General features: G+C 42.2%; 1 protein-coding gene across 2 annotated transcripts in view; it reads left to right on the top strand.

Annotated features, from left to right (window-relative positions):
- Positions 1-17824, top strand: part of traf3 (TNF receptor-associated factor 3) — a 32065-nt gene extending 14241 nt beyond the window's left edge. For both annotated transcript variants that reach the window (XM_070978842.1, XM_070978840.1), the window contains exons 2-14: positions 6909-7071; positions 7349-7514; positions 9160-9211; positions 9296-9400; positions 9629-9793; positions 11096-11176; positions 11293-11367; positions 13261-13353; positions 13467-13607; positions 14538-14715; positions 15213-15556; positions 15648-15839; positions 16131-17824. In XM_070978842.1, the coding sequence (XP_070834943.1) occupies positions 6912-7071; positions 7349-7514; positions 9160-9211; positions 9296-9400; positions 9629-9793; positions 11096-11176; positions 11293-11367; positions 13261-13353; positions 13467-13607; positions 14538-14715; positions 15213-15556; positions 15648-15839; positions 16131-16166 (1788 nt within the window). In that variant the 5' untranslated portion in view covers positions 6909-6911 and the 3' untranslated portion in view covers positions 16167-17824. The remainder of the gene's footprint in view (positions 1-6908; positions 7072-7348; positions 7515-9159; positions 9212-9295; positions 9401-9628; positions 9794-11095; positions 11177-11292; positions 11368-13260; positions 13354-13466; positions 13608-14537; positions 14716-15212; positions 15557-15647; positions 15840-16130) is intronic.
- Positions 17825-25013: the final 7189 nt, after the last annotated feature.

The following is a 25013-nucleotide window of genomic DNA, read 5'->3' on the forward strand; positions in this document are numbered from 1 at the left end:
AGGCAGCGGAAAGTGATCAGAAAAATGATCCGCGAGCAATCAATAAATGAAGAATGAACCTGTTATATTTGACAGAAGCGTTTGTTCAATCTTACAGAATCAGACCTGAATAATCAAATTCAGAGTGACAGAAAATTCAATGAATTTAAACTCAGACTCCAGATTTAAGGTGGAATTATCCAGTCTGATCCGAAATATACACGTTTTTAATTGTAATCTTCTTATTTTGGCTCTTTTATCCTCTGGACTGTCTTGAGGACGTTTTTGCAGTTGTTTTTGATCGCTTTTGGATTTACTTTTTGCTGTTTCACCATGTGTGTTTTACTTCATAGTACAATGACTAATAGCAGCACCACAGTTGGGGATTATTGAAGTATTTATCTACTAAAACTTTCTCTGTATTTTAGTCTTTTTGATCTTCTGGTTTCTTCTGATGAAGTAAAAATCTGAACTGAAAATAAAAGTAGTGACTTCAGGTCAGCACAAGCATTAACACTAAATATTCACAAATATGACATAAGATAAGATTAGATAAGACTTTAATTATTCCACACTGGGGACTTTTAGTCGTTACAGCCAGCAAGTCTTACACAGAGCAGAGTTAGAAAATTAAAAAAAAAAAAGAAGAAAGTGTACAGAACAGAAAAACAACTATGTATATGTACATGTGTCCAGACTATAAAAAATAGTAATTGCCATAAAAATCCTGCTGCCATAAAAAAGTTCTGTTGTTGATATTCTGACTAAGGACGTGTTGTTGGAAAAGACGTGATGCAGGGTGTGTTGATGTGTCTGTGTGTTGATGTGTCTGTGCTGATGCGTCTGTGTGTTGATGCGTCTGTGCTGATGTGTCTGTGTGTTGATGTGTCTGTGTTGATGTGTCTGTGCTGATGTGTCTGTGCTGATGTGTCTGTGCTGATGTGTCTGTGTTGATGTGTCTGTGTGTTGATGTGTCTGTGCTGATGTGTCTGTGCTGATGTGTCTGTGTTGATGCGTCTGTGTGTTGATGTGTCTGTGTTGATGTGTCTGTGTTGATGTGTCTGTGTTGATGCGTCTGTGCTGATGCGTCTGTGCTGATGCGTCTGTGTTGATGTGTCTGTGCTGATGTGTCTGTGCTGATGTGTCTGTGCTGATGTGTCTGTGCTGATGTGTCTGTGTGTTGATGCGTCTGTGCTGATGTGTCTCTGTGTTGATGTGTCTGTGCTGATGTGTCTGTGCTGATGCGTCTGTGCTGATGCGTCTGTGCTGATGCGTCTGTGCTGATGCGTCTGTGTTGATGCGTCTGTGCTGATGCGTCTGTGCTGATGCGTCTGTGTTGATGCGTCTGTGTTGATGCGTCTGTGTGTTGATGCGTCTGTGTTGATGCGTCTGTGCTGATGCGTCTGTGCTGATGCGTCTGTGTTGATGCGTCTGTGCTGATGCGTCTGTGTTGATGCGTCTGTGCTGATGCGTCTGTGCTGATGCGTCTGTGCTGATGCGTCTGTGCTGATGCGTCTGTGTGTTGATGCGTCTGTGTGTTGATGCGTCTGTGTTGATGCGTCTGTGCTGATGCGTCTGTGTTGATGCGTCTGTGCTGATGCGTCTGTGCTGATGCGTCTGTGTTGATGCGTCTGTGCTGATGCGTCTGTGTTGATGCGTCTGTGCTGATGCGTCTGTGTGTTGATGCGTCTGTGTTGATGCGTCTGTGCTGATGCGTCTGTGCTGATGCGTCTGTGCTGATGCGTCTGTGCTGATGCGTCTGTGTTGATGCGTCTGTGCTGATGCGTCTGTGTTGATGCGTCTGTGCTGATGCGTCTGTGTGTTGATGCGTCTGTGTGTTGATGCGTCTGTGTTGATGCGTCTGTGCTGATGCGTCTGTGTTGATGCGTCTGTGCTGATGCGTCTGTGCTGATGCGTCTGTGTTGATGCGTCTGTGCTGATGCGTCTGTGTGTTGATGCGTCTGTGTGTTGATGCGTCTGTGTTGATGCGTCTGTGCTGATGCGTCTGTGTTGATGCGTCTGTGCTGATGCGTCTGTGTTGATGCGTCTGTGCTGATGCGTCTGTGTGTTGATGCGTCTGTGTTGATGCGTCTGTGCTGATGCGTCTGTGCTGATGCGTCTGTGCTGATGCGTCTGTGCTGATGCGTCTGTGTTGATGCGTCTGTGTGTTGATGTGTCTGTGCTGATGTGTCTGTGCTGATGTGTCTGTGCTGATGTGTCTGTGCTGATGCGTCTGTGCTGATGCGTCTGTGTGCTGATGCGTCTGTGTGTTGATGTGTCTGTGCTGATGTGTCTGTGCTGATGCGTCTGTGTTGATGCGTCTGTGCTGATGCGTCTGTGCTGATGCGTCTGTGTTGATGTGTCTGTGCTGATGTGTCTGTGCTGATGTGTCTGTGCTGATGCGTCTGTGCTGATGTGTCTGTGTGTTGATGTGTCTGTGTGTTGATGTGTCTGTGCTGATGTGTCTGTGCTGATGTGTCTGTGCTGATGCGTCTGTGCTGATGTGTCTGTGTGTTGATGTGTCTGTGTGTTGATGTGTCTGTGCTGATGCGTCTGTGTTGATGTGTCTGTGCTGATGCGTCTGTGTTGATGCGTCTGTGCTGATGTGTCTGTGCTGATGCGTCTGTCCATCGATCACAGGTCCCTGTATTAAAGGCAGAACAGCAAGTTTAAGTACCAATACATGATCGACTTTGGTAGCTTTTCAAAAAGTTTCCGTTCAAGATAACAATCCATTTCTAGGGATTATCCGTAAACTCAGGATAATGTTGAACAATTTAACATGAATACTGTAGGTATTAATGTATTCACTCAAGGCGTTACCTGCACCAGCAGTCTTACCACTTTTAAGGCTCGCTGTACCTGTACCTGTTTCCTCGTCTGTGAAGTTGGCCTGACAGGAAATATATCATCACTGCTGACGTCCAAAGAAGGCTTTCAATTGGACAGGACATTACTATCAGCCAGCACATCCCTGTGTAGCTTTGTTTTTTTTTTGCTTACCTTCATTTTCCTGAGCTCACTGGATCAGTTTTATTTTATGTTCTTTATTTTTTTTATTTTCCACACTTTAACATTTATTATCCAATCATCTTTGTTTTAACTTTGTATTAACACTTAGATTAAACTGACCTGTTTTTTTTCACATGCACAATCTTATTCCTTTTCCACATCTTTCTGGCAGTCAGGGTTGTCAATATTCCGTCAGGTTTTCTCTTTCATGGACATAAAATCTTAATTATTTTACAACATTATACAGCTTGCTTAACTGTATATTTTCTATGTGCTGCTTTTTTTCCCCTCATCCCATTTTACCAGTTTCTGTCCCGTCTTTTACAACTGTGCAGCCGTCATAAGTCACCGGTTCCTCCTTGTAGACTTTATAGTTCCCACACAACACCAGTTCAATAATGCAAGTCTTATCTGAGAACTGGCAATTTAAGTCATACACGTATCATGTGGTCAATCACACCAATATCAATTGAAGTAGTTTTCCCTACCTGTTTCTCTTCCCACATCTGCTATTTAAGACACAAGGAGAAGCACCATAAACACCATTGTCTCTACATGTATCCATTGACTTTCTCCTCCATGGCATTTATGCCAGTTCCAGTATTTATTCACATTTGTCAAATATGTTTATCCACGTCCCTTTCGTCTGTCAGGTCAATAACGCAATCATCTCTTTCTTTGGTGTACACCTTGAAGATGGTTGGTATGAGCAGAAAGGTTGAAGACAGCATGAGTGATATTTTCAAACATACTAATATGGTAACGTCAGTATTTACTGTTGAATGGTAGGATAGAAATTGCCAGGAACACCATAGTTCAGTGTGTTTCTTTCGTTTTATACACGTAGACAAGCATCACATCATTTCCTGTACACACTTATCCCTCAGCATTACGTTTGTTACAAACGGCGTCTGTAAGATGGTGTTGAGTCTTGGTAAACACTTGAAAGCCCAGTGATTTAATTTTTCAATCAAGTCTGGTATGTCTATATTGTCTCACTGAAGCATAGAACATCGTATTACTTACACATTTCGATGAAACCAGGACTCCTAGTTTACGTCTTTTGCCACACATATTTAGGGTGATTGTCCACCAATCCTGATGACGGTGGCCTTTGTACTTGAGGCCTGTCCTTTAAGTCGAAACACTTTGTAGTCAGCCTCATCGGGTCCAATCAGGAAGAGGTCATCCAGGTTGGTGATGGCGATGTATTTACATCCTCTGATGAATGTGTATTCACATTTCTTCTTAGCCTTTTTAAAAGTGTATACCTCAGATTTATGAGGTCATCACAAATGAATACTTTCCTGTACACCAAGTTTTCCTTCATCTTGCGTGTTCTTCATCATCGAGTTACTGGACGGTTCCTGCTTCCCAGGGCCTAACAGTTGGTGTGCTGTGGAGATATCCGCCTCCTTTACATGCCAACAGCACCAGGTCTCTGTCAGCTGGCCCTCTGCCTCCTCAGCGTCCCATGCTCGTCAGAACGGTGACTCTGACAAAGTCCTTCTAGCTCTACTGTTCAAGCTTATCCTCTTTGTATTCCAGAATGTTCTTTCTCTTGTCAACACACAGGTCCAGTTGTTTCTGCACAGCCTTAACAATGGCAGCCATCACTGTCCATTACGTCGGCGTGCACAGTGTCCTCTGTACTGTCACCTCTCAGGCTCTTTATGATAATTTCATCCTGACTGCTTGTCTCACAACAGTTAGCTTGGAAAGCTCCCGTCAGGGCATGACTTATTGTCTTCATCTTACTGTTATTCAAAGCAGCAGCACGAGCAGAGGTTGTGTATTCTTTTTCTCATTCTTGGTTCGAGTATGGGCCTCATCCAACTTCTCTCGTGGCTTTTCCATGGCAGCTTTATCCTGTGTTCAGGCAAAAATCCCCCAAATTTACAAGACGGACTTCACTTCACTCAGTCGTTCCAGCCGTGCCAGCTGATGTCGTAGCTGCTGCCCTCTGCTGTACTGGAAGGCAATGCAAACAAACACGTCACCGCCAAGTTTTTGTAAAGAAAATTAAAAATAGAGGACATTTCTAGAGAAAAAAATTATTGGCAGGACAACAGGGAAGAAAACATGAGAGCTGACAGGTGTCGCTGCTGTACAAGGAACACCTGAACATGCCATCAGTGCATGTGTGTGGTGAGAGGCTCAGGGTCTGAGCAGAGACTGAGACTACTGTATGTCCACATGCAGTACAGATGTCTGTCCACAGCACGTGGACATGAAGACAGAAAGGTGAGGAGAGAGAGAGACGGGTGAGGAGACATAGACATGAGTTCAGTGAGCAGCTCCACCATCGTTTATGTATTAGTAGTTAAAGTTTAACGAAGCTCAGTTCTCTTTCTTCTTGGTCTGATTTCACAGCTGTTGTAGCTCCACCTGCTGGTTGTAAAGTACACTGAACATAAATCCAAGCCTGTAAAAATAGCTGAAGATTTTTTTTGAACCCTGAACTTTCCACTGTTTCTCTTCAGCTGTTGAGTGTTGAAGGAAACCCCCTGTGCTGCTGCTGCTGACCGAAACCCCTTCTGTTAGTTTCTCTTTCTGTGAACTGATTCCCACACTGCTGCTCTGAGAGCTCAGTCACGATTTCACTCAGTCTGACACCTTCGTGTTAGTTTAATCACCTTTCCAGCATGACGAAACTGAAGGACAGATCACATGACCAAAGGGACATTCCTCTCTTTTATATGTCCAGCACAGTTCTGCAGTAAATACTCAGTGAAATAACATTGATAGAAGGGTCACAGTTTCTAAAGTGTCCTCTTTCTTCTCTTTAAGTAAATCCTATTGATTTAGTTACTGTGTTAACCAGGTGTCTTTATTTATATCTGAACTGCGTGAAATTAATCAGAGGTGTTCACAGTTTTTAGCATTGTGTTTACAATTAATTCAAATGAATGATTGTTTATGTTTGTGGTAGTTTATAGTACAGTTGAACCGTATTGTTGTCCTCTGGGTTAGAAATCAGATTTCTTAATGTATTGCTGACATTTGATGTTCAGTGAATCATTCAGGTCTTTTATTTTGAAAGTGGGACAGGAAGTCAGCCAGTTTTTGAGTCTGTGATGATGTCATACACAGGACATGTGTGTGTGCGTATGTTAATGATGCAGCCAATGGAAAAGCCCCCAGCATCCCCACTGCTGAATCAGGACAGGAAGTGGTGTGTGTGTGTATTTGTGTGTGTGTGTGTGTGTGTGTGTGTGTGTGTGTGTGTGTGTGTGTGTGTGTGTGTGTGTGTGTGAGTACGCGCACAACGGCTGAGTCTGTGGTCAGTATAAAGGTCAAAGGTCACATATCTTTGTGTTTTGAAGGTTATTAATGTGCTCACTTCATTTTTATTCTTCTGGATGATTTTTGTCATCATACTTTTATGTAGATCCACTTTTTCTTTCTCTTTTCACAGTTTACCAATCTGTCGTCACTTTTTGAACATGAGTGTGTGTGTTGCTGAGCATCACCATAACAACCACCTGAAATACCGCGTCAGCGCGTCGACCCCTTTCAGTCTCACACCTCACCTGAACTTCTGTCAGCATTTACATTCCAGCTGGCTTTTCAGGTTCAGTGCTTTCACTCCCACTGATGCTTCATTTCTTGGATTCAACTCAATTTTGATTCGTTTGAACTTTTCATGGATTTAATATCTGAACAGAAGTGTCAGCTGAAGTGAAAATACTCAAAAGAGATCACTTGTCAGTTTACGTGAGTGCTGAAAGTGTCAGTGTCAGAGTCAGAGTAATGATTGTTTAACATGTAAGATAGCCAATGTGTCAGTCATCCTCTGCTGGACTCCACTGAGCATGTGCAGACTGGGCTCTAAATTAAAACCCAGAATCAATCTAAGTGTCAGTTTACAGTTTTGTGAATTTAGTTATGATGCCTGAACCTCAGTTTGTTCTCAGGTCATGTCAGCGGGGAGGAGTGCTGACGGGAGGGAGGTGCAGATTCCCCTCCAGCAGGTGGCACCCTCAATGGCCACGCCCCTGTCAGTGGCCCCACCCATCACAATTCCCTCTCACCGCCCAGCCAATCCCTGGCCTCCCAGTGACCCCACCACTTCACAAGGTAAGCACTTCAACACTCCAGCCACCAGCTGGTCCCAGCCCTGCGCTGTGATTGGCTGAGTTGTATTAATGAATCAGCTACATTCAAGTGCAGTTCCTCAAGGGAGTGTGTGTCACTGCTGTTCCTCAAAGGTCCACTAGATCCTGCTGTGATCAAACTTTGACTGTACTGAGGTGAATGTGAAAACCTCCAACTTCTTTCTACAAATAGAAAATCAGAACAGTTCTGCTGCCTCTGTGCTCAGGTTGGCTGAACTCAGGTGTGTCTCTGTGTTCAGGTGTCCCTGCAGGTTTCCTGCCTCTTCATGGAGGATTCAGAGATCACTTTGTAGAAACTCCAGAAACCAAATACCGCTGTGAGGCCTGCAGGCTGGTCCTGTGTCAGCCCCGCCAAACCGAGTGTGGACACCGCTTCTGTCAGAGCTGCATCAACGACATCCTCAGGTGAGACCATCAATGAGACAGTGAGATAAAGTTTGAGAGAAGTACAGAGAGAGACAGAGACAGATAGACAGGAAGTGGTTTCCAGGTGTGTGCCCTGTCACCTTTCAGCTGAAAGAATAACCTCAGACCCAAATTTGTGACGTCTCTCTCTTAGACCTGAAAGTATTTATGGGCTTGTGCCTTTACTGCGTAGTAATCTAAGTACACAGGGTTGGGTGTTAGGGTTAGGGCCCAGGCAGCAAATAAAACACCTGGACCCATGTACAGTGTTGACCTGTGATGTTAGAACAGGTATAGTAGTTATAGAAGCTGCCATTGTGGTTAGTGAGTGCATTTCCTCCAGAAGCTTCCCAGAAATGTATCTACACTCTACTCTGTGGAGAACACATGCCCAATCTATTTTTGACAGACGATGCGTCAACTTCACAGAGAGGATCGAGTTGGACAGGAAGTCAACACGGGAACAATAAACAATAAATGGGGCTTTTGGTGGTGCACCACACAGCATGACAGCTTAATGACAGAGCTTTAATCAGCCCTCAATTTTCACTAATTCTAGGATTTCTATTCATTCTGAAGTGTTACACATCAATATAAGAATTAATCGGAACAAAAATAAGAAAGGAGGATATGAATTACTAAACAATGCTGAGCGAGAAACTGAGAAGGAAGTTGCAGCTAGCAAAAGTCCTGCAGGACAAGGTGGAGGCCTCAGAGCAAACGAAACTTTGGACTTAATCTGTGATATAGTGAGAGAAGCCATGACCGTGGGGATGACGGTATTTCAGGCCGAAATGAAAAGAGAACTCTCAGACTTCTTGTATTGTACTCTGTTGATCTGAAGAGGTCTGGGATGGTACAAGTGCAGTGTCTCAAGAGTAAACTTGATATATACTCTTTGAATGTAAATGGGCTAAATAATCTGATCAAATGAAGCAAATGATAGTTAAAATAAAATAAAAAGAGAGGATTGGTATAGCATGTTGGCAGCAAACTCATCACTGAACAAGAAAACTTAAAAAGCTTGGCTTCAGGAATAATTATTTCTCATATAAAAGTGGTAAGAAACAGGAAGCTGATCTCACATTCGATCAGGCTTGAAATTATATCTGAAATAAGCAATAAAGAGGGGAGATTTGTTCTGATAAAAGGGAAAATAGTTCAAAAAGAAGTGACTCTGTTTAGTGTTTGTGTCCTCCCAGAGAGAAATCTATCTTTTTTAGAGAGCTGTTCAGTTTGATTGTATCAGAAACAGAGCTGAATGAAAATCATATTTGTGGGGGAGGCAGAAGCCGCCTAGACAGAACCAATAATGCCTGGTTCAGACTAAATGATTCTAGCTGCATTTTGTGACCATTTTGTCGTGGAGCGACCAACTACCAGCGCCATGGCCGATCGTGAACGTCAGTCGGGCGTCTGGACTCGTAGTGTGATGCCGCACGACACCCCAACGCAAAGACAAGCATGTCCGAATCTTTTTGTCTTGACTCTGACTTATTGTACATTGCTTTGGACGAAAGCATTTGCCAAATGAATGTAACATGATGTGACAGGGAGTGGTTGCAGTTCATGTTCTGACCTGTAGGTGGTCACCCTGTTTGTCCTTAGTTGAATCAGTAACTTTACATCATCTCTCCTCCTGCAGCCATCCAAACCCGGTATGTCCAGCTGACATGGAGCCTCTGTTTAAAGACAAGGTGGGCAGGATGTGCCATCACAACACAGATCAAGTTATCATTAATTATTGATCAGTTACTGAACCTCCTGTGTTTGTGTTCCAGATCTTCAGAGATGTTTGCTGCCATCGGGAGATCATGGCGCTGAAAGTTTACTGTCGCAGTGAAGCTAACGGTTGTCAGGAGCAGATGAGTCTGCAGCAGATACCTGTGAGAAAAACAATATTTGCAAACACTTAGTTTTCTGGCAACAGAATTCTAGCCTCTGTCAAATTGAAATCATACATGTTGATACCTCAACAACATCGCTAACATTTTAAGCAGCACTATGAAAACAAAGTACTCCCAGTTGTCCATGTAAAGATGATGACTTTGTGATATGATATCTGGAGAAATCAGTCTCTCTGTCCTCTCTCACCTGTTTTTGTCTGTCTCTAGGATCACCTGAATGTGTGTCCGTTCTTTGAGGTTCCCTGTCCGTTGGGTAAATGTAAAGAGCAAATGATGAGGAAAGAGATTCCTGACCACCTCAGTTGGAAATGTAAACACAGAGAGACCAGCTGCGAGTTCTGCATGACCAAGATGCCTCTGACTGACCTGCAGGTAGCACATTACATCACTACTGACATCACTGCTAGCTGCCTGCAGGTAGACTAGCTGCAGAACTTTGGGGAGTAGTTGCAGAGATGTGGGGACTAGGTCTGGGAGATAAAACTGTCTTGATAGGAGATTTTAATCATTTTTAAGTAGATGATATATGGATTGATATAACAGCCTATCAGACAGCAGATTTAATAGCAAGAGCGACCATTCAGAGTGCTGCTCAAGGGCTGGGCTGACCTCCTCCACTCCTCCTCCTTTGAATATGTCAAGAGCCACAACGCTGTAAGATGGTTTACAAAATATGTCATCAGTTGGTGCCAAGCAACATGGGAAACTCAACAAATCTTTAACATCATCTGAGAAGGCACCATCCAGCGACCACAGCATCATTATAATTAGTTACAAAGCAAGCCAACTTGTATTGTTCTGTCTAGGCAGATAAGGCTTGTTTGCAATTTAAACATTTGAATTTAGATGTTGTTCAATATTGTCTTATCAAAAATGTATTCTAAACCAAGCCTTGTTTGCAGAGTTAAATGCTGTTTTGTGCTAATAAACTGTATTGTTAAGTTTAGCTAATGAACCCTGAGGATTCTTCAGGCTTCAGTCATTATCAGGATACGCTTAAAACTGAGCATTATCAGATTAATTAGCTTGATAAATATCAATATTGAACCATATGGGAAAAACGCAAAGGTCTGAGGACTAGCTGAAGAGGTCTGGAGAGTAGTTTATCACTCTTGAAGCGATCGGAAATGTGAGGCAGTTAATGCGATGGATTAATGCATCTCACACATACACCTTGCTTCTCATGTCTTTGTCTAACCTCGTGGTCTTGAAACTCCCATCCACCATCTTCTTGCTGTCTCCCCCTCTCCCCACACACACACACACACACACACACACACACACACACACACACACACACACACACACACCTTAGTTGATAGGAATAGTTTCCTTAACATTAAGACAGTTACTGGTATTAATTACTATCCTTAATATCCGCTAATAACTAAACCTGCTCCTTCCAAATCTCAACAAGGGATTAGAAGATCCTCTGTTGACGTCCTGTGTCTTCAGACTGAAGGTGTTTGTTGTCCTGGGACTGAACTGAAATTAGAAGACTTGACAGTTTCAGACAGATAAGCAGTTTGATTTTACACTGAATGGGAGTATTATTGTGGTTCTTTGAGTGCTCGTGGTTTGTTTCAGTCTGACAGGTGAAGCTCTTTTTCTGAATCTCAGATTCAGAGTTTTTGTTATGATGATGATCAGCATAAAGTTTCTGTCTGTTTTCAGAAACACAAAGAGACGGTATGTCCAGCGTTCCCAGTGTCATGTCCAAACCACTGCTCGTTCTCCTCTCTGCCCCGGAGTGAGGTAGTGATCCAGTTAATCGTGTGCCATCCAGTTAGAGGACTGCTTAATTTACGCTGTGTGTTGGAGATTCACAGAAGCAGGTAGTATTGATGATGCTGATTAATTTCTTTTTTCAGCTGTCCAGTCATCAACACGACTGTCCCAAAGCTCAGGTCAACTGTCAGTTCCACCGCTATGGCTGCACCTTCAAGGTAACGCCTCATCATCTTCCTCTACTTCTGTTTCTTCTTCTCTTTGTGAACCTAATGGTGTGTACCGTATGTCAGTGGCGGCTGATGACTCCAAAGAATTGGTGTGCAAAAACAAAGTACATCATCATGTAATTGTGCAGTAGTTGTACTGATCTCAACTTTATGTTATATGAAAAATTAAGCAATAAAACAGTGGCTGACAGGATTTCTTAAAAACATAATTTTATTCAATCCTGTTGTCTTCAGGTGTTGAATATTTATCAAGGGTGTATATATATGCTGGCCACTCATGTGATTTATAACAAAGTAGAGCATAAATTACAATAACGTACGTTTATCTTCCAGTTTATGAGCCAGTGCCGTCCACTACAAGCGCGGTTCGATAAAGCCTACTTTCAACGTGTTGATTCAACGTAATGACCATTTTGAGGCAGCTTGTGTTGCATTATACTTAGAGGTGTTTCAAATATTTAAGTCTAGCTTCAGTGAAACAAACATCATAAACAACATGATAAACAGCTGTCACTATAAAGGATGTAATTCTATCAGTAGGAATTACTGCACAGCTGTTGTGTTGTCACGTTAAGCCCGAAGAAGATGTCCCACAAACTGCTTGTCTTTAGTTTATTTTATCACCCAGCCTGTACGCACTTGTTTACTTCCTGGATGAACAGCTGCAGTTTCACGATCAGCATCGTGCATGTGTTCACCTTCCTCAGCTCGTCCTTCTGCACCATCTTGGAGGCACCGTTCAGCCAGTCTGCTGCCGCAGTGCAGTCTGTCATGGACATCCAGAGCTATGTTTACATGTGTAACTTACAGCTTGAAGGAGAAAGTAACAGTGAAGGTGCCGTGCAGCCTGTCACCCAACTGGGATCCAGTTGCACAGGAACAGAGTGCAGCAGCGCATCGGGCCGCCGCCCGCCACGTTAGTGCTGCTGTGATCCAGCCCAGATAGCTGAAGCAGCGAGGCCTGAGGCCACGGCAGCAGAGCAGAGCAGAGCTGTCCATCCACTCCTCAGAGGTGTCCTGCCACTGCTCAACCCCCAGTTCAAGTCCATTCATGCTATTAGCTTCACAGTCCCTTAGGGCTGCTACAACAAGCTAACTGTTGCGGTGGCTATTGCAATTAGCTAGCTACTGCTTGACAAAAAGGAGTAAAAAAGTAAATCTGACAAAAGGATATTTGGACTCTGTTGAAAGGCTTAAATAAATTTACTTTCCTAGCAATGTGTTTGAAAGTAGTTTGCAATTTGCACGGTATAATTAATTTCTAATATGCTCCTGTAGGAATCTGTCACTTTGCCACCAGTGCCTCCAGTACAGTGGTAGAATTGAAAATTAGATTTGGAAATTGTCATTGTACCAACAATGATAATTTCAATACTTAATTCTGGTTTTTGATCGGTTCGGGAGGGCATCCTGCGTTACAGCATAATTTTAGGTGTTTTACCAAATAACAGATTAGCATGAAAAAAAATTCCATAAAGTCCATAAAATTGATGCAAGAGATCCCATTGTTGCCTGCCGCCACAGCACCACTTCACACAAGCTGCCTTTCCCCCTGCCTTCCTGTCCTGCCGCTGACGCTGGTGATGCCTTTTATTAATATTTTTAACACTGATTTTATTTCAGAGAAGAGAGAAAAAATATTATATAAGTGACGCGAGATTTAACAGTTATTTTACCCATTTGATCTTCCTCTTGCCTCTCAAAAATAGAGGAGCCTCCTCTGCCTCTATGGACCAGCCATCTCTGATTTTATATGTAGATATATATGTGTGTGTGTGTGTGTGTGTGTGTGTGTGTGTGTGTGTGTGTGTGTGTGTGTGTGTGTGTCTGTCTGTTGGTGTTGATGTGCTTACCGTATGAATTGTGTATCTTTGTGTTCAGAGTTTGAATCAGGACATGAGGCAACATGAGACCGCCTTCGCAGGTGAGCACCTGAGAATGATGGCTAACAGAAACGCTACATTAGAAACCAAGGTAACCACCGCGACCAGTCTGAGGTAACGATAGCAGAAGGTTCAGTGTGAGTTTACCTGACTAATCTTTTATATATATATATATATATATATATATATATATATATTTTACAGGTGGAGGATGTTAAGGGTGAGCTATTAGAGAGGTATAAGGTGCTTCCTGCTCTGAGCAGTCGTCTGTCTGAACTGGAGAACCAGAATGACGAGCTGAGAGAGAAGAACCGACAGATGGAGCAGAAACTGGCCACCATGCAGGTAACACTAATTCACTGATTCTACTAATGGCAAGTCAATATATTTATGTAGTACAGTTCTTACATGTGAAAGTTCCATGTGGATTAAAATTCATAAAAGCGAAGAAAATAACCCACATAATTAAAACCTTGAAATGAAGTCAACGAATAGTAAATTACAGCTGCATTATGAAAACGTAGTTGTTTGATGTGAGAAAGGACTGACCATCATGTAACCAGCTGAACATTAATGCATCAGATCAGCGTGGCAGCCAAAATCCTGCCCCTAAGCCACATGCCAGGTTTTCTACATGCACACCCTTAAAGACGAAAGGAGCAAAACAGTGGACCCCATGAGAATCCATGTGCGCCCTACATCAGCATGTTCTACAAAAGTGCTACGCAAAATAAAATATACACATACATGCTTCAATAAAATTGGCAACAAAGGACATTTGTGACGTGCACAAAGTAAGATTTCTCAGCGCTGATGAGCATGTGTAGCGTGTTTTAGCACAGCATTGACGGGGGCACTCATATAACCCTTCCTCTCCTCAGCAAGGCTTGCAGTAAACTGAGAGAAATAGTGCGATTGTACAATAAGTGAAATCAGTAAAATGTCAAAATTCACACATTGAAAACACAATTGCCAGCTGGCCAAAGGAAATGCACAGAGACTCATGCATATACAAGGCCAATAACAACAAAAGGTGAAGAGGAATGGACTAAATTGCAGATAACATGAACAGAATACAGATGCAGCTGTAAATAGAGGGTTTGTATGTTTTTAAAGTGGCTGGGACAAGTAAGCACTGTGAAGGTGGAGCTGTAAAGAGGGGTCTGGGATTCAGACAGAGACACAACAGAAACCAAAGCCACGGGGGGGGGGGCCTAATTACAGTGGCCCCTCCCCTGAATCTGGTCAGCTAATTGTGTCCCTCTGTCCCAACAGAAACTAATGAGCTCTCATTCAGAGAAGCTTCTGGAGGTGGAACTGGAACTTCGTTCTCTCCGTGTGCTCAGAGACGAGGTGGAGAACCTGAGAGGAATGTTGGAGAATGTGCGGACAAGACTGAATGCTTTGGAACAAGGGGGACGCAGTGGGACTGGATCCACAACACATACTCTGGGTCAGAGCGCACACACTGGGGACTCGGGAGCACTTGCAGTCATCTGTAGTCTAGCTTCAGAAGTCTGGGAACTAGCTTTACATGTCTTGGGACCAGCTTCAGAGGACTTGAGTTCCAGAGGTCTGGGGAGTAGTTGCAGAGGTCTGGTCTCACATCCCGGGTCAAAAGTTTCTGACAAAAGTAGAAGACCACACATAGTGTGTAAATAATTGTAAATATAAGCAAAGAAAATTAATTAAACTATGCAACAGGCTGTGTCTGTCAGGAGACTAGTTTGATTGCAGTGAGGGATGAGGACTGTGTGTATGAGTATGAAACACAACACAGTCTCATCTCTGCCCATCAACTTCCTGGAACAAAGTGAAAAAACACAGTAAACAAGGATGGACAAGACAGGGCCAACCCTGAGTCCATCACACTGGGGACTAGCTGTAGAAAAGTGGAAGCTCACACTCAGCCAATCAATAATTCCGTAATGAATATTTACCTCTCTACAGCATCCCTGGAGACTCAGATGAATCGACATGACGACATGCTGGGTGTCCACGACATCCGATTGGCCGACATGGACCTGCGTTTCCAGGTGCTGGAGACTGCAAGCTACAATGGGACTCTGATCTGGAAGATTCGCGACTACAAGAGACGGAAACAGGAAGCAGTGGCGGCGAAGACGCTGTCACTTTACTCGCAGCCATTTTACACCGGGTACTTCGGGTACAAGATGTGTGCCCGTGTCTACCTGAACGGAGATGGCATGGGCAAGGGGACACACCTCTCGCTGTTCTTTGTGGTGATGAGGGGCGAGTACGATGCCCTTTTGCCGTGGCCCTTCAAACAGAAGGTACTGACTCTTTACTAACTGGGGCGAGTAGTCTTTTAGGACAAAATGATGATTACATATGTCTTTGTTTGTCTGTCTCCCTGTCTGTTAGGTGACTCTGATGCTGATGGATCAGGGTCCATCAAGGAAACACTTGGGTGATGCCTTTAAGCCTGATCCAAATAGCAGTAGCTTTAGACGTCCTGCAGCTGAGATGAACATCGCATCCGGATGTCCTCTCTTTGTGTCTCAGAGCGTTTTGGAGACGGGCAGTTACATCAAAGACGACACCATCTTCATCAAGGTGATGACATATAACATCTGTTGCTATTGCTCCTCTGGTTGCTCCTACTCTTCTACTTTACATCACCATACAGTCATTTGGCAAGCAGTTTTGCCAAAAGGTAACGTGCACTAAGCGCATTCAAATTGATACTTGGTAGGAAGAAGACCTAGATATTGGCAGTAGTTGTAGAGGTCTGGGCAGTAGTTGCAGATCTTTCTGGTCATGGGTGTAGCTGTAGAGGACAGAGGAGTAGTTGTAGGTGTGGTTCACAAAAAAATCTAAATCTGTGCTTATTGGTTTGATCTGTAGGTTACCGTGGATACCTCTGACCTTCCTGACCCGTGATGTTGCCACCCACCTGACCTCTGACCTTCTTGGTCTGAGATGAGCTCACCTGTCCACATCCAGCAGAACAAAGGATGATGGGAAGGAACAATGATAAAGCAGGAGGCTCGTCTATCTGATGGCGACACCAGTTGAAGAACAGAAGAGTCACACAGGAAGCAGCCAATGAGAGTGAACTTTACAGAGGCCACAGGCTGGGTCCTCTTCTGATTGTGTGACGAACTACAGAAGTGTGTGTGTGTGTGTGTGTGTGTGTGTGTGTGTGTGTGTGTGTGTGAGAGTGTGAGTGTGAGGGAGTGAATGTGAATGAATGAATGGATCAGTGTTACCATGACATCACCATGGTGATATCAGTCAGAGCCAATGTGGCCGCCGCAGCGAGAACATTGTTGCAGCTCATTACTGATGCTGTGCATCAAGCTTTACTTCCTGTTTATTACCTGTTTACCAAGGCATGCTGGGAAATCCATTGCAGCCACAGAGGATCTGCAGACCAGTAAAAATCATCATGATCATGAATCATCACCCAGTAAGAGCCAGTCAAATCCAGCTGAAAGTTTCTTGGAAACAGCAGCAGATTGTCACTCAGGACCCACTGCGAACTTTACAGACCCGTATGAGGCAGTACAAATCGAAACAATTTGAACAGCATTATTTGGTTTAATGTTTTTGAATGAGTGTTTTAAAATCAGATATATTTTTTTCTGTGTTAATGTTCTCATTTTAAATGACTGTTAAACAGCATTTAAATGTTTAGGCTACATTTCATATAATTTCTGTAACTCCTCATTCGAAACAGGTCAGATATTTAAAGACTAACAATAATCCTTGATTTAGTTCTAGTTCCACCTGTCCATTACAGTTAGCTGTCGGTTACAGATTGCATTCAGTCAAAATTCATCTGTATGTCAGAAGTAGTTTGTGTGGTGTAACCTGTTTTAACTTAGCAAAGAGTGACATTATGACAGGGTTAAGTTTAAATGTTTGAGCAGCAGCTGGCTTCAGAATATTACAGGAAGCAGCTTTGGTGTACTGACAATGAGACGTGTATCTGAGAGAGGAGAGAGAAAAATGAATGCTTCAAGCTCATATTTATGATGTGATCTGAAAGTGACTGAGTCAAATCAGAATGAACCGAAAATAAAAAAATTAATTTAAAAGAGAGACCTCATCCCAAAGTGACGTAGAATGATCAGTAGTTCACATGTGATTACAGAACCGTTGAAAGTAGAGTCCCAGGAGTTCCTAGTAGTTTGCTGTATTTCCTCTGTGGCTTCTGAGTTTTTCAGTGTGGACAGAATTCATCTGACTCGTTTGATTCATTTGCACAGTTTGAATATTTGTTAAAGTGTGAAAATAAAAAATAAAGAAAATGCAAATCTGTTTTATTTTTATTTCATTAGAAAATCAGATTAAGTGGAATCTCGAACTGAACCTGGAGAAGTTTTTTTTATTGATTAGTTTGTGATTCAGTGCTTTAAGTGGATGACTGACTGTTTGTGCTGATGGCCAGGAATAATATGGTGGGTTTTTTTAGATAATCTTTCAAGTTTAAAGGGCAAACACTTCATACCTACTAAGTAAGAGTACATCTCCTGGATTTTCACTGCTATTGAAAAATTGAATCCCTTTAAAGAATAAATTCATGGATGGAGTTCATGTATTTTGGTCAATTTTTATTTTATTTCATTTTTCTGACATACTGTGTGTAGTGCCCTGCTAATTTTTGTTACATATAGTTTCTTTAAATATGTAACTTCTGTGATTGTGTGACTTTTGGAAAAGTGTTGAAATATCCCACGGTTTGGGTAGACCTTGAACTTTTCAGGTCCTGTTTCTGTTGTAAATTGGTTAGTCAGATGGCACCATGTTCTTATAGCCAATCAGTGCCAAGTCGGGATAATTTTGGTAACCTACCGGATTTTTGGAAGGGCGGGACTTAACACAGAATGCGCTGCAGGCGCAAGTGCAGAAAAACGAGACAAACAGGAGGAAGAGAGAGATGTCGAGCGCTGTTTGTAAGTTTCTTTAACTGTGTGAAATTGCTGTATTTAGTCATAAAAGAGAGCTGGTTGTTGTTAAATGAATGTAGCCTGTTGAGACGAGAGAATTAGCCGTGTTTTGAAAGAAATATACAGTCCGAAATGTTGTTTTGTTAGCACGTATATCATAGCCACGTGTGGACTTTTGTTCGCTAGCTAGCTGTGGCCTTGCTGGATTGGGGGAGAACCAGACTGAAAGCCTGTGAGGAGCACGTTTTTTTTTTCAAGCTTCTGAGTGAGTATGGATTCTGGGAACTGTAAAGAAGTGTAAATTTATGGTTTACCGATAGTGTGGTTATTAGAGGTTTTGAATCTTATTGATAGTGTGCTTCGGACACTGCCACACACGCTGCTGCCAGAGAAACCTGCTCCTGCACACGCGGACCAGGCGTCAGGGCTGCTTCTCCTCGTCACTCAGCTAACCAATGGACAGATGGTTTGAGCTGACTGTTACATCTTCTTTCTACTGTGTCCACGGGACTGTGAGTACAGACAATTCTCCGCCAGAGGTTTTCACATGAGCTCCAACTGCGCGCCAACGGTTATGGTACCAATAGACTGAGTAACAAATCCCGGGTATGAGTTAAATATGATTTCATTCATTTATTATTTCATTTGGGGGTTTTAAAATAAATATTGTTATATTTTTGTGTAAAATTCTTGTGTGTGACAGTCTTTTATGTTTCAAAGTGATGTAATTCATAGGATGGTTATGTGATTTATGGTTAAAAATATAAGGTATGTGAATGAATATTTACCTCTCTACAGCATCCCTGGAGACTCAGATGAATCGACATGACGACATGCTGGGTGTCCACGACATCCGATTGGCCGACATGGACCTGCGTTTCCAGGTGCTGGAGACTGCAAGCTACAATGGGACTCTGATCTGGAAGATTCGCGACTACAAGAGACGGAAACAGGAAGCAGTGGCGGCGAAGACGCTGTCACTTTACTCGCAGCCATTTTACACCGGGTACTTCGGGTACAAGATGTGTGCCCGTGTCTACCTGAACGGAGATGGAGCTGCAGCTATCATCACAGCCACCTTTTGCCATCATGCTGAGCTGGACTGAACAGCTTGTGAAGTTTGCCGTTTTCTATTCCGTTATGTAAATGCAACTTTGTAACAATAGCATTCACACTAAAGTGTTTGTAGTGTGTGTTCAAAATGTGGTGGTTTATTTTGGTCATTTCCTTTTTTGTGCTGGGTTATAGTTTGAATGATTTCCTACGTTTCTTGACAACAGCTGTATGTAATTACAATATTTTAGAATTCCTTTCTCCCGAGCTGCATGCATGGGTTGACATTGTTGGTAGCTGCTGAACGCACAATAGTTGATGGTAGTAGTGCATTACGTGAAATGTTAAATGCCATCATTAAGAAATTAACCTAATGTTAACCCTAACCATGCAAGTGAAGCATTCTGTATCTTCTGGGTTCAAGCAAGTTAAAGTTTCTGTCTTTTAGGACAAAATGATGATTACATATGTCTTTGTTTGTCTGTCTCCCTGTCTGTTAGGTGACTCTGATGCTGATGGATCAGGGTCCATCAAGGAAACACTTGGGTGATGCCTTTAAGCCTGATCCAAATAGCAGTAGCTTTAGACGTCCTGCAGCTGAGATGAACATCGCATCCGGATGTCCTCTCTTTGTGTCTCAGAGCGTTTTGGAGACGGGCAGTTACATCAAAGACGACACCATCTTCATCAAGGTGATGACATATAACATCTGTTGCTATTGCTCCTCTGGTTGCTCCTACTCTTCTACTTTACATCACCATACAGTCATTTGGCAAGCAGTTTTGCCAAAAGGTAACGTGCAGGAGAGAGAGAGAGAAAGATGAATGCTTCAAGCTCATATTTATGATGTGATCTGAAAGTGACTGAGTCAAATCAGAATGAACCGAAAATAAAAAAATTAATTTAAAAGAGAGACCTCATCCCAAAGTGACGTAGAATGATCAGTAGTTCACATGTGATTACAGAACCGTTGAAAGTAGAGTCCCAGGAGTTCCTAGTAGTTTGCTGTATTTCCTCTGTGGCTTCTGAGTTTTTCAGTGTGGACAGAATTCATCTGACTCGTTTGATTCATTTGCACAGTTTGAATATTTGTTAAAGTGTGAAAATAAAAAATAAAGAAAATGCAAATCTGTTTTATTTTTATTTCATTAGAAAATCAGATTGAGTGGAATCTCGAACTGAACCTGGAGAAGTTTTTTTTATTGATTAGTTTGTGATTCAGTGCTTTAAGTGGATGACTGACTGTTTGTGCTGATGGCCAGGAATAATATGGTGGGTTTTTTTAGATAATCTTTCAAGTTTAAAGGGCAAACACTTCATACCTACTAAGTAAGAGTACATCTCCTGGATTTTCACTGCTATTGAAAAATTGAATCCCTTTAAAGAATAAATTCATGGATGGAGTTCATGTATTTTGGTCAATTTTTATTTTATTTCATTTTTCTGACATACTTTGTGTAGTGCCCTGCTAATTTTTGTTACATATAGTTTCTTTAAATATGTAACTTCTGTGATTGTGTGACTTTTGGAAAAGTGTTGAAATATCCCACGGTTTGGGTAGACCTTGAACTTTTCAGGTCCTGTTTCTGTTGTAAATTGGTTAGTCAGATGGCACCATGTTCTTATAGCCAATCAGTGCCAAGTCGGGATAATTTTGGTAACCTACCGGATTTTTGGAAGGGCGGGACTTAACACAGAATGCGCTGCAGGCGCAAGTGCAGAAAAACGAGACAAACAGGAGGAAGAGAGAGATGTCGAGCGCTGTTTGTAAGTTTCTTTAACTGTGTGAAATTGCTGTATTTAGTCATAAAAGAGAGCTGGTTGTTGTTAAATGAATGTAGCCTGTTGAGACGAGAGAATTAGCCGTGTTTTGAAAGAAATATACAGTCCGAAATGTTGTTTTGTTAGCACGTATATCATAGCCACGTGTGGACTTTTGTTCGCTAGCTAGCTGTGGCCTTGCTGGATTGGGGGAGAACCAGACTGAAAGCCTGTGAGGAGCACGTTTTTTTTCAAGCTTCTGAGTGAGTATGGATTCTGGGAACTGTAAAGAAGTGTAAATTTATGGTTTACCGATAGTGTGGTTATTAGAGGTTTTGAATCTTATTGATAGTGTGCTTCGGACACTGCCACACACGCTGCTGCCAGAGAAACCTGCTCCTGCACACGCGGACCAGGCGTCAGGGCTGCTTCTCCTCGTCACTCAGCTAACCAATGGACAGATGGTTTGAGCTGACTGTTACATCTTCTTTCTACTGTGTCCACGGGACTGTGAGTACAGACAATTCTCCGCCAGAGGTTTTCACATGAGCTCCAACCGCGCGCCAACGGTTATGGTACCAATAGACTGAGTAACAAATCCCGGGTATGAGTTAAATATGATTTCATTCATTTATTATTTCATTTGGGGGTTTTAAAATAAATATTGTTATATTTTTGTGTAAAATTCTTGTGTGTGACAGTCTTTTATGTTTCAAAGTGATGTAATTCATAGGATGGTTATGTGATTTATGGTTAAAAATATAAGGTATGTGTTGTTAAAATTTGATGCATGGGAGTTTAAGCTCACACCACAGTATAGCTATTCAGTAAGCTAACCGGGCCTCTTGGCACTTTGGTGGAGGTCATTTTCCTTTAACTGTTACAGTACTGAAGATCCTAAATTGATTTGTTTTTTTTACTAGCTCTCACCAATTCATCTCCCATGCAAAAGGGCAATAAAGGTGTGTGTCATATAATCCTTTACTAATCAAAATAGAATTGAGTGAGGGGGCTACATTTGTAACAACTTTCGAAGGCAAGACAACTGTATTTGTATTACATTTCCCAGAGTCTGGTTCTGCTCGAGGTTTCTGCCTGTTAAAAGGAAGTTTTTCCTCGCCACTGTCGCCAAGTGCTGCTCATGGGGGAATTGTTGGTTTCTCTGTAGATAAAGAGTTTGGTCTGTAGCAGCTCTGTATGGAAAGTGTCCTGAGACAACTTCTGTTGTGATTTTGCGCTATACAAATAAAATTGAATTGAATTGAATTGAATTTCATACACCATGGCAATTCAGTGTGCTTTAAGGTAAGAGATACAATTGAAAAAGTGCAAATGTCCTGGCAAGTGATACAAAAATGTGAAACTATTACAGTCTATATCAAGTGACCAAAAAAACACCAGAAGAATAAAAAAAAAACCCTCCCATTTTTAGATGTAAAATTAAAGTAAAAAATGAAGGCTATTGAAAAGACAAGCTGTGTTTTTAGTTATTATGTGTAGTTGGAAGAAGAGGCATTGTAAAATAGGAACATTTTTAGGTTTGAGACAAAAATGGTCTGGTCTAACCTTAACCCTTAGCCGTTTTATTGTCCTTAAAATAATCTTCTTCCAAATGAGTAATGTTAAAGTACAACTTGGTTAAACAATTTAATATGAATTATGAAAGAAAGAAAGAAAGACATCCCTTTATTTGTCACACAATACAACATCGCTGTGCCACCCAATATATATATATATGTAGTGTGTACTACCTTAATTTGATGTTGCATTTGTTGCTAAAAATGTCGGGGCACCACCTTCCTCAGCTAAGAAGGACTGCAGAAATTAACTGCTATAACGCTGATAAAAACTAACGAATGGACTAACTGTAAATCAGTCTGATAACCTGAAGTGTAAATTCTGGATACAGGGATCGTAGATATTCAGTTCAAAAGGACACCGTCTAACCAGGACTTAAATCAAAATATCATTTATTAAGCAGAATTGTGAATAATGGGTAATGTACCATGAACAATAAGACAGAAGATGTGAGCTGATATGACAGAACACACAAGAAACTTATGGCAACACAAGGGTAAATAAATTGGCGATAGTGAGAAGTAGTTGAAAGGGAATAATGGAGACGCGAACACAGAGTTAAGGGAAAGAACGATTAATGGAGAGAATTTGGACGAATTGACCGTCTCTTAACCTCATGGACCAACTCTTATTCAAACCCACTTAGCGTGCCTACTTGGTTGCTGGCGTCCTGTTGTGCTCTGCTCCAAACTGACTCGAAGACGTTCCAGATGTTCGTCCCTGGCTCGATCTGCTTGGTGGTCTAGTGGAAGGCCCAGGCACCAAGGTGACGAGCTGGTGCTGAACGGGGCGTCTCTGGAACTGGTTCTGCAGTGTCGGTTACAGATGAGGGACTGCTCCGGATGGTTGTGAACCGGACCAAGGATCAACAGCTGGCCGCAGGGTTTGGTTCGGTTGTGTCCGTGACGGATTATTTTAGACTGATAGTACAAATTAAGAGTCTCTTTGATGGCCGGCCGAAGAAGGCTACAAAATTAGTATTACTTGCCTAAATTTACTGATGTTAAAAACAAAACGTTTGGCTAAATAGAAAGTTAACTTTAAAGCTTACGGCAAATTATAAGAATACGTCCTCTGAAGATAATTGACGCTACTCGGAATGGCTGGGAGTAGCTCGAAGACGAAAAACTTAAAGAGCAAAACGACTGTGCAAAACTTAAGACAAAGAGTAAGAAAAAGAACTCAGCTGAGAGTAACTAGACGTAGAAAGAAGAAAACAAAAGAGCTACTAGAAACTAACTAACTGAGTAACGCGCACCACACACAGTTTTTAAAGGTCACCCCAACAACCACCACCAAATGCGGACACAAGGATTCATTTAAGGTAAGTGTAATAGATTACAGTATGAACCATATTTCCTAACATTTCACCCCACTACTACTTTTCTTTTTTTCAGAGATGCAGGAGGCAGATGCGTAAACAGGTAAGTACCACAATGTTTAGAAGTTCTAATTGTTGTTATTTCTTTTTTTCAGGTAAATCAACAAAGAAGCAGGGTATGTATTATTACATCACCTTATTATAATCTTATTTTGTCTTTTTTTCCGGATGATTCAACCAGGGATCAGGGTAAGTATTATCACATCATATCACATTGTTATAATCTCTTTTGGTCTTCTTTTCACAGAGGAATCAACAAGGATCAGGGTAGGTATCATCACCTCACATTGTTATGATCTTTTTTTGTGTTTTTTTTGGCTCTTTTTCACAGGTATTATAGGAGGTGAGTATAAGGTAAATATTACCATACAGAAATTAATTGTCAAGATTATAATGGAAGCACCAGCGGATCCGAAGCCTAGGGCTAAAACCATACCCGTATTAGGGTTATGAGAATTACTACTAATTAATTTCAGGGTTAAAGGAATATCTGGTTAGGATGAAAGGTTTTTAGTGCGCGTCGTCCCCGCGAGGGGACGGCGCGCACACGTGCACACTCCATCCAGCCTCCCCATGCGGATCAGCCCCAGCAACTCCAACAACCACCACCAAATGCGGACACCAACAATAATTATATATTACAGGTAAGTATGAATTAACACATTGTATATTGTCACATGAGACCTTTCACACCATTGTCCTTTTCTTTCTCACAGGTGCAGGAAGCAGATGGATCACAGGTAAGTATAGGTAGTAAATCATTCTGAACATGTCTTTTTCTTTTTTTCACAGGTACAGTGGACGCTGCATCAAGGTAAGTATCCTCTCTTCTTTTCCTCTAAGCAACATGTACAGCCCAGTGATGCAGGATGTTGGAGGCTGTGGGGCGGGTCCAGTGAATCCCATCCGCCTCCACCTCAAAGTCTTTCAACGGCAACAAGGGGATGTAGTTGTAAGTCTTTTTAATAAAAGCATTCAGTACCTGAATGTTCTGCTGCTCCTGGGATGGCATGGAGGGGGCGCAGTTAACCAAAGGTACCCAGATGGTGGCTGCTGAGAACC

This window comes from Chaetodon trifascialis, chromosome 14, assembly GCF_039877785.1.
Source record: "Chaetodon trifascialis isolate fChaTrf1 chromosome 14, fChaTrf1.hap1, whole genome shotgun sequence".
In the NCBI taxonomy this organism is placed as follows: domain Eukaryota; kingdom Metazoa; phylum Chordata; class Actinopteri; order Chaetodontiformes; family Chaetodontidae; genus Chaetodon; species Chaetodon trifascialis.